The sequence below is a fragment of the Grus americana genome, unplaced genomic scaffold, assembly GCF_028858705.1.
Source record: "Grus americana isolate bGruAme1 unplaced genomic scaffold, bGruAme1.mat scaffold_848, whole genome shotgun sequence".
NCBI lineage: Eukaryota > Metazoa > Chordata > Aves > Gruiformes > Gruidae > Grus > Grus americana.
In genome coordinates this window covers 303621-312462 of record NW_026562047.1, presented here as the reverse complement: position 1 = coordinate 312462, position 8842 = coordinate 303621, and the positions used below count along the sequence as shown (strand labels likewise).

At 52.6% G+C, this 8842-nt stretch overlaps 2 protein-coding genes across 2 annotated transcripts; one reads left to right on the top strand and one right to left on the bottom strand.

The window, feature by feature from the left end:
* Positions 1-3384: 3384 nt before the first annotated feature.
* On the bottom strand, positions 3385-4416 carry LOC129201215 (olfactory receptor 10AG1-like). The gene is made up of 2 exons (XM_054812369.1): positions 4388-4416; positions 3385-4174 (listed from the first exon to the last, which is right to left on the bottom strand). The coding sequence occupies exons 1-2, from the start codon at positions 4414-4416 to the stop codon at positions 3385-3387; spliced, it is 819 nt and encodes a 272-aa protein (XP_054668344.1).
* A 285-nt stretch (positions 4417-4701) lies between these two features.
* Positions 4702-7804, top strand: LOC129201225 (olfactory receptor 14A16-like). Its single transcript, XM_054812379.1, has 2 exons — positions 4702-4891; positions 6864-7804. Exons 1-2 carry the CDS (start codon positions 4876-4878, stop codon positions 7802-7804), a joined length of 957 nt encoding a protein of 318 aa, XP_054668354.1. The 5' UTR covers positions 4702-4875.
* The last annotated feature ends 1038 nt before the right edge of the window (positions 7805-8842 follow it).

Sequence of the window (8842 nt, the reverse complement as noted above, 5' to 3'; positions counted from 1 at the left end):
TGAGGTGGACATCTGAGCAGGGGAGCCTGAGGACCTGGGTGATTTCATGTCGGAACAGGTCCAGGGCATTGCCCTGGCAGAGGAGTAGGGAACAATTATTGATACTTGGCAGGAGAGAAATCCCCATATTGCTATGCTGCTGGAGGCATTGACCCACAAATCTCGAATGCTGACATGTGGGAGTTTCAGGCCAGAGGGACCTTCACACCCTCATGCCTTTGGCCAACAGAAAGGCAAGGTCTGCATCTGGAGCAGAATAAACCGCATGCATGAGGACCATGACGTGCCTGGCTGAGGAGTGTCCTGAGGAGAAGGGCATGGGAGTTATGATGGATGCCATATGAGCCAGTGGGTTTCCCATTTTGAAAGGTGGATGGAGAAACTGGAGAATGTCCAGAGGCAGTTTGTCATGATGAGAGTTGGGGCCTAAAGCACGAGCCGTGTGGAGAGGCAGAAGGAACTGGGTCTCTTTAGTCTGCTGAAGGTGAGGAGCAGGGCACTCAAAGGCAGCTGAATCCTGGCAGAGGCAACAGCCACAAGTTTCCTCCTGGGACCTTCACACTGGGCCTTCAGAAAGAGTGAACAGAGGGTGCTGCTGACGGCAGCAGGATACCCAGAACTCTCTGTGATCTCCATCTTTGGAGGTCTTCAGTTTCCAGCCAAGCTGACTGTGGGACTGGCGATACCCCACCCTTTGCTGGGAGGCTGGACCAGAGATCCCAGCGCTCCCTTTCCCAACAACCCTTCCATAAGCCCGTGCCTTGCAGTGTGCCCCAGGAGAAAGGATTCAGCTGGAGGTGGGGGTCTCTGCAGCAGGGGGTCATAGGACGATTCAGGGTGGAATGCTCCTGTACTCAGGAGGTCTCTAGTTCTACCTTTGGTTCCAAGCAGGGCCAGCTCGGAGGTCGGAGCAGGTTGCTCCATAGACATCAGCATCCCAGTACAGAGGCTCCACGTGTGCCAGGCATTGAATCCACCGTTATGGAAATGGACACAAAGCCTTTGAGCGGCTCCTTGAACCCAGGAATCGGTATGCCATGCCTCCCGAGATTCCCAGGAACACCTAAGCTTTCTGTGCAGAGGAATGCGAGTCCACTTTCCCTGTCCTGGCCAGTCTCCTGGCAAATGTGGTGCTGTAGGTTCTGAAGAGAACCAGAAGAATCTCTTTGAGGAGGTTAGTTTCATTTTACATGCTGAATTGCAGGGCAGATGAAGGGAGCTCAGAGCTTCCAGGCTCCCTGCCGCACAGTTAGGACATCAGAGACTGGAAATGCAGGTAGCGGTGTTGTTTTAGCGTACACCACGTGGAAATGTTGTCTTCCTTTGTGCTTTTGCATAAGCTGGGGTCTGTCCCTTGGCCGCCTGTGGCTAAAAAAGCAACAGCTCCCCTCTTCCACCTCCCTCTCCTCCACACAACAGGGAGGAGAGAGATGAAGCAGGGATAATTTAAGGGCAATACTGTCTAAGAAGTGTAATATTGAAATGGTAACAGTGAGAGAAGCAGCACTGCGTTTTAAGAACTTCATGCCAGAGGCTAACTGCTGAGAACTTATGGCTCTTTTGTAAAGTAGAAATGAATGTTGGGAATGAAATTGAAGTGCTTTGATTAATCCTAATGAAGAAAAAGAAGGAATTCCCTTACAGCACTGTGCTGTTCGTGTTATTAGTGACAGTACCACTAATTCCTTAAACAACCTTGAGAGCTTCTTTATTTTCCTCATTTCCAAAGCTTAGTCTACTCAGATTGCCAGAGGACTACCTCCAATCTCTGCAACCCAAAGCTCTCCAGCCTTCTCTCATCAAAGGTCTTTTACCCCGGGACATATCTCACCATCACTTCAATACGCTGCCCGGGGTCTATTTTTCAGGTGGGTGAGGTCAGGCTATTCCTTTGCAAAGCCTTCCCTACAAAAGTCTTGTCTAGGTGCTGATCCCACTGTAGCACCTCATGCTGGGCACCACTCCAGCCTCCTTCTGCAGAGCTCCAGTGGATGGGCAATTTTCCTGTTTCTGTCCTACCCATTCACCTTCCCAATCTTTTTGTATTGTTTACTTATCGAATATTGTCTCAGGAAACACATTTGTCCTCCACAGCATCAGCCATTTGCAATTGCAGGCTGAGATATTTCCCCTCGTGGAGCAGACATTGTGCAAAGCTGCTCCGTTTGGGGAAACCCACTTCATGCTGCATAGGCATTTGGGCTACAACCCCCCACTGGCTCATTTTTTAAAGAGACAGTTTCAGACTGGCAAAGCAGATTCAGTACATAAATGCGTGTGCTGGTTTTGGCTGGGACGGAGTTAATTTTCTCCATAGTAGCTTGCATGGGGCTGTGTTTTGGATGTGTGCTGAAAACAGTGTTGATAACACAGGGATGGTTTAGTTACTGCTGAGCAGTGCTTGCACGATGTCAAGGCCTCTTCTGCTTCTCGCACCATCCCACCAGCGAGAAGTTTGGAGGGGACACAGCTGGGACAGCTGACCTCACCTGACCAAGGGATATTCCATACCATATGACATCGTGTTGAGCCATAAAAGCTGGTGGAAAAAGAAGGAAGGAGAGGGCATTGGGAGTGACGGTGTGTGTCTTCCCAAGTAACCATTGCGCGTGATGGAGCCCTGCTTTCCTGGAGATGGCTGAACACCTGCCTGCTGATGGGAAGTGATGGAGGAATTCCTTGTTTTGCTTTGCTTGTGTGCACGGCTTTTGCTTTACCTAATAAACTGCCTTTATCTCAGCCCCCCAGTTTTCTCACTTTTACCCTTCCGAGTCTCTCCTTTCCCACCAGGGTGGGGAGTGAGCAAGCTGCTGTGTGGTGCTTACTTGCCGACTGGTATTAAACCATGGCAAAAAGACACTCCATGGGTCCCTGGGACTCTATCCCAGTGCTGGACTTTCCCCCCGGTGACTTTTTTTGTTTATTCTTTCTGTCAAGTTAGTGAAGCATTACACAACTCAGTGCAAGACATCATAGCAGGGGAAGATGACCTTCATGACTTTTAATGTTTTTAGGTTGATTCCATGCGGTGACACTCTAGACAGTCCATGGGGTCTAGGAAGTGATTTCTCAAACCTGAGGGTAGTCATCTCTTCATCGGTTGTGTCACCTTTGGGCCTCATTGACTGCTGACCACGATTCAGCTATATCCCTTTAACTTTACATTGGTCAGACAGAGCTTGAAGGAGCTGTTTGTATTAATCATGGTGGGGCATGACATACCAGGAATGGCTCAGGCCACCTTCCCCCTTCTTGAGGAGGATGGAAGCCAGGCTGGACATGTGGGGTTTTTTGGGGCAAATGTGGGATGCCTTTTTTCAGGCAACCACGTACCCCAGTGGGGCATTTGGGACTATTTGGGGCTATTTTACATACTCTGTAGTATCACTTTGTCCATAGGAGTCTCTTCAAGGCAATTCTCACTTCCTTGTTCCTCAGGCTATAGATGACAGGGTTAAACATGGGGGTCACAATTGTGTAGAACAGGGCAAGGTACTTGTCAGGGTCTACAGAATCCCTTGACCGTCGCTTTAAGTAGACAACTGTGGCTGAGCCATAGAAGAGTGTCACCACCCCGAGGTGTGAAGAGCAGGTGGAAAAGGCTTTGTGTCTGCCCAGAACTGAAGGTATTCTCAGAATTGCCCTGATAATTTTAATGTAAGAAATAACTATGAAGGAGAAGGGAAGGATCGCAAAGACCAGGATGATGGTGTACAGCATCACTTGGTTCCAGAAAGTGTCTGCACAGGCCAGTTCCGGCAGAGGGGGGACATCCCAGAAAAAGTGGCGAAGGTCCCGGGATGCACAGAAGGGCAAAGTGAACACCTGGTAGGTCTGTCCTACTTGCACTGGTACGACGACCACCCACGACCCCACCAGCAGTCTGATGCAGACACCCCTGCTCATGATGAGGGTGTAGTGCAGGGGGTCACAGATGGCTATGTAGCAGTCGTAGGCCATGGCAGCCAGGAGAAGGCATTCGATGCTGCCCAGCAAAACCAGGAAATAGAGCTGGGCAGCACAGCCAAGGAAGGAGATCCTGCCGTCTTCCGTCAGGAAACCCACCAGCATTTTTGGCAGAGTGACTGACGTGTAGCAGATCTCCAGGAAGGACAGGTTCCTCAGGAAGGCACTCCTTTTGGTCAGTTGAAGACCTCTATAGGATGCCCTGGAGCTAAGGTATAGTTACAGTTTCAGTTGTCATAAACGTGGGCATCTGCTGTCATTTCACCTGGCCAAAGAAATTTCCCACCAGCCTCCAAGGTGATGGCCCCAGATGCTGCCCTGTCTCTAGGAAGTGCTCCATTAGATCTTGCAGTTACCAGCACACATCTTGGTCACCTCTGGCATCTCAAAGATAACCAGGTGTTGTGTCTCAGCAGCTCACTCATGGCCTTTATCTTCATGAATTACCATGCGAGCTGGGACAAGCAGCTCACATGCAGGTGCCTGTTTTGTGCACACCTTAACTGAGGCAAGAGGAATCCGACATCCTGAGGGTTTGTGGCAGGGAGCTGAGTCCCCATCCGGCCCCAGGACTATAAAACAACTGAGATGCGTCTAATGACTCGGGTGCATCTCTTCCCTCAGCAGAGGTAAAGGAGATCCCTCCTGGTCACTGTCTTGGTTTCCTGTCTCTAATGATGGGACATGAAAAGGTGAATCTTGGACATGACTCAGTCTGTTTGGAGAAATGACTCTACTGGAAAGAAGTGTCCTTCCCCAGCGGAGGGAGGGAACATCAGTGATTGCTTCAGGCTGTTTCACAGCAGGTTCCCCCAGAGCCCCAGGGACACCTGGAGGGAGCCCAGAGGGGGCAGAGAAAGTGCTGCCTTGGGCTGGTCCTCTGCTGCTGAGCTGGGCTGGGCTCCTGGGATGGAGGGAGCTCCTGGCAAGCGGGCAGCGCTGCAGAGAGACAGCTCTGCCCAGGAGCAGCTCCTCTGCAAAGCGCAGCAGGGCTGAGGGCACTGCCTGCAGGCAGCGAGGGCAGAGGGGGAAACGGCAGAGATATTACAGGCACTGTGGAGTGGGCTAATGCTGAGAGTTCGCTGTTGGAGAAATCTACACAGGCCTTGACACGGTAAGTGTCTGGCTCCAGGTCGATACACAAATGTCCTGGAGGGGCTTCCTAGAGCTCACACATCTTGCTGCAGCTAAGATCTGGCAGGATGGCAATCAGGGTTTCTTTACTGTGGAGAAGGACATGCTCCAGAGCAGGGCTTCTGCGTAGCACCATCAGAGGGACAGCACACGAAGTTTCCCTTCTCCTGGGGCTGGCTGCAAGGGTGTGCAGCCAGGTGTGCAGCCAGGGGTGCCCAGGGCTGTCCTTCAGAGCGGGGTCCCTGCACCCCAGGGGCTGTGTGCTGGAGCAGGGACTCTGCTGCCTGCCAGGGTCAGCACTCAGCCTGCCTGGGGAGCTCCCCACAGCACCTGGGGATAAGCTCTGGGTGGAAGGGGTGATGCCTGGCAGGGCAGAGGCCTTCTGGAGTCAAGAGGGTGTTGCATGGGTCAGAGGTGCTCACAGGTTCAGATCCCCCGCCAGGGCATTTGCAGAGGGTCCTTTTGAAGCAGGACATCAAGGCAACATGTACCTGAAAGTGCAGGAACCTGTGCTTTCAGTTTTCCGCTCTTCATTGGCTGGGGGGCAGTGGGAGATGGGAATTTATTTTTCTGCTCTGGTGAAGGCACGGAGACCCTAGTTCTAATTCAGACTTCTCTGAACTGCTGCTGAGCCCCCGCACACACAGAGATGTCCCTGCTTCCAGGAGGGGTCTGCAGGGCAGAGCTGAGCACACAGTGGGTGCGATGGGGTCTGTGAGCACTGACAGGGAGGAGATGTGGGGACAGAGAAACAAATCCCGGCAGGAACAGCTCCAGGCTGCAGAGATATGGGCAGGGAGTGAGAAGAAGCTGCTGCCAGAAATGCCAGGGGAGGGGGGGGAATTCAGGCACCTCTGTGCCATTTGCTACAGCGCCGACGCCTTCCCCGGACCAAGCCCCTGATCTCTTCTGCCACACAGCAGGGCCTTCACCTTGAAGGCCATGTGCTCCACGGCATGAGTTACCTCCTCGGCAGATGGACCCCTGATGAGGGGAATCTCCCAAGTGCTCATCCGTTTGTCCCCGTACTGCCTCCATCAACAGGGGCACTGGGGAATTTCTCCAGTTCCCCCCTCCTCTTCATGCTGCCTTTCTTCCCACCTAAGGTGGGAGCTCCGGGCAATGCTGCTTGCAGGGCTCAGTGAGCCAACTCACTGTTCCGGACAGGTGATCTTGAGGACATTCGGTTATTTCCCTGGGCCATCCTGCTGTGCTGCAGGCTGTCTTCCAGAAGGGCACAGCCTTCCCGTTCCGTCTGTGTGTTACGTAGCAGCCCCTCAGTACTAAGGCCATGGAAATGCTGCTGGCAGGGTGTATGCAAGCACCTGTGATGAGCCCCCTGCGTCCCTGGCTGGGAGGGGAGGGCTGAGCTGAGACAATGTGAGGAGTTTGGAGATGGGCACTTGGGAACTGCATTCACCCCATTGTCCATTTTCTTCTCAGGGGGGTCTGGGTGCAATCGCTCTCCAGCTCAAGGAGGTGACAGCCTAGGGTAACTGAGACCGGGTCTGACGGACAGACTGTCAGTCTGCACAAAGGGACAGTCCCTTTGCCACACAGGACCCACAAGGTTTCTCTCAGCGACAAGCAGAAGTGCCACTTGGGGGATCCTCAGCCAGCTCCCACCCGAATTCACTAAATGGACCAGCAAAAGGTCTTTCTGAAAGGAAAGAGGCGGTTTGGGGGGTTTCCATGAGAACTGGAAGAAATACTTCTCTGAGATGTCTACCCTAACTTGTCACTACTTCTTCCTCCTTTGACAGGTCCCAATGCCCAGAGACAGCAAATGTCCAATGACAGCTCCATCACCCAGTTCCTCCTCCTGGCATTCGCAGACACACGGGAGCTGCAGCTCTTGCACTTCGGGCTCTTCCTGGGCATCTACCTGGCTGCCCTCCTGGGAAACGGCCTCATCATCACTGCCATAGCCTGTGACCACCACCTCCACACCCCCATGTTCTTCTTCCTCCTCAACCTCTCCCTTCTAGACCTGGGCTTCATCTCCACCACTCTCCCCAAAGCCATGGCCAGCTCACTCTGGGACAACAGATCCATCTCCTACTCAGGATGTGCTGCACAGCTCTTTTTCTTTCTCTTCTTTATTGTAGGGGAGTATTGTCTTCTCACCATCATGGCCTACGACCGCTACGTTGCCATCTGCAAACCCCTGCACTACGGGACCCTCCTGGGCAGCAGAGCTTGTGCCCACATGGCAGCAGCTGCCTGGGGCAGTGGGTTTCTCACTGCTCTGCTGCACACGGCCAATACATTTTCCCTACCCCTCTGCCACGACAATGCTGTGGACCAGTTCTTCTGTGAAATCCCCCAGATCCTCAAGCTCTCCTGCTCAGATGCCTACCTCAGGGAAGTTGGGCTAATTGTGGTTAGTGCCTGTTTAGCCTTTGGGTGTTTTGTTTTCATTGTGGTGTCCTATGTGCAGATCTTCAGGGCCGTGCTGAGGATCCCCTCTGAGCAGGGACGGCACAAAGCCTTTTCCACATGCCTCCCTCACCTGGCCGTGGTCTCCCTGTTTATCAGCACTGGCATATTTGCCTACCTGAAGACCCCCTCCATGTCCTCCCCATCCCTGGATCTGGTAATGGCAGTTCTTTACTCGGTGGTACCTCCAGCCGTGAATCCTCTCATCTACAGCATGAGGAACCAGGAGCTCAAGGATGCAGTGTGGAAACTGAGGACGGGATGATTTTCAGAAGCAATAAACTGTTCATCATCATCTCCATATCACTCATAATATAACTCATTGCAGTCCCAACCTGTCTTCTGAAGTTTTTGTTGCTTTTGTTTTGGGGGGGATTTCGGTTTTTTTCTTTTGTTTTACTGATGATAATGTGGTCCACAAAGCAATGTCATTATTCATCCCTCTTCTGCATCAGGATCTACCTTTCCTGTGTGATCCAGAGAGTGTGTTAATGAGAAGCAAGACTGTCTGTACATTTAAAGAAATCAAAGGACCCTGCAGTGACTGGTTTGTTTGAGATCCTTCCTGAGAGACCTTTCTGGAGCTGCAGGTCAGTGCCTGTGTGCACAGGTGGAGGGGAAAAGAGTCCCAGCACAGGAGCACTGCCAAGCAGCACCAGCGCTTGGTCTTTCCTGAGCTGCTCTCTTTTCACTTCCACACTCTCTTTCTGAGCTCTTGTTTTGGTGCAAGGCCTGAGAGCACTGGCAGCTTGGTCAGAGTCCTGCTGCGTGGCAGTCCTGTGATCATAGGCAGGGACAGGCAATGGGCACTACTTTGACAGAGTTTGCCCCCATAACAGTGTTTCCGTCAGACAAGGGGACCTCCTGAGGCAGTGCCTGAAGGCGTAGGTCTTCCTTCAAAGTGGCTGTCCAGAACAAGCTCAAGAAAGTGCCCTGGTGAGGAAAACACCAGTGAACAGACCAAGTGTTTGAATGTGCGGGGTGGGGGAACGCAGCAGTGTCCTCGCACAGCCAGTCCTCCTGGGATAGCCTTGAAGGACCAGCAGAGCAGGGTCTGGCCTGGTCATGGTCACTGGACACCCCAAGGAAAGTGCCCCAGGGCAATCATCACAGGCCAGCCCCTTGCAACCACCATTCCCAACACTGGCTTCTCACTCCAGCTCAGAGAGGTGGTTTGTCCCTCCTGTTCAGAAGGAGGACACTGCATGACTAGGTCAGAAGTCCACATCTGCATTTTACAGACGAGATAGAAGCATGCACATCATGTGCATGTGGGGAGATGAACCTGAGTGAGCATGAATGC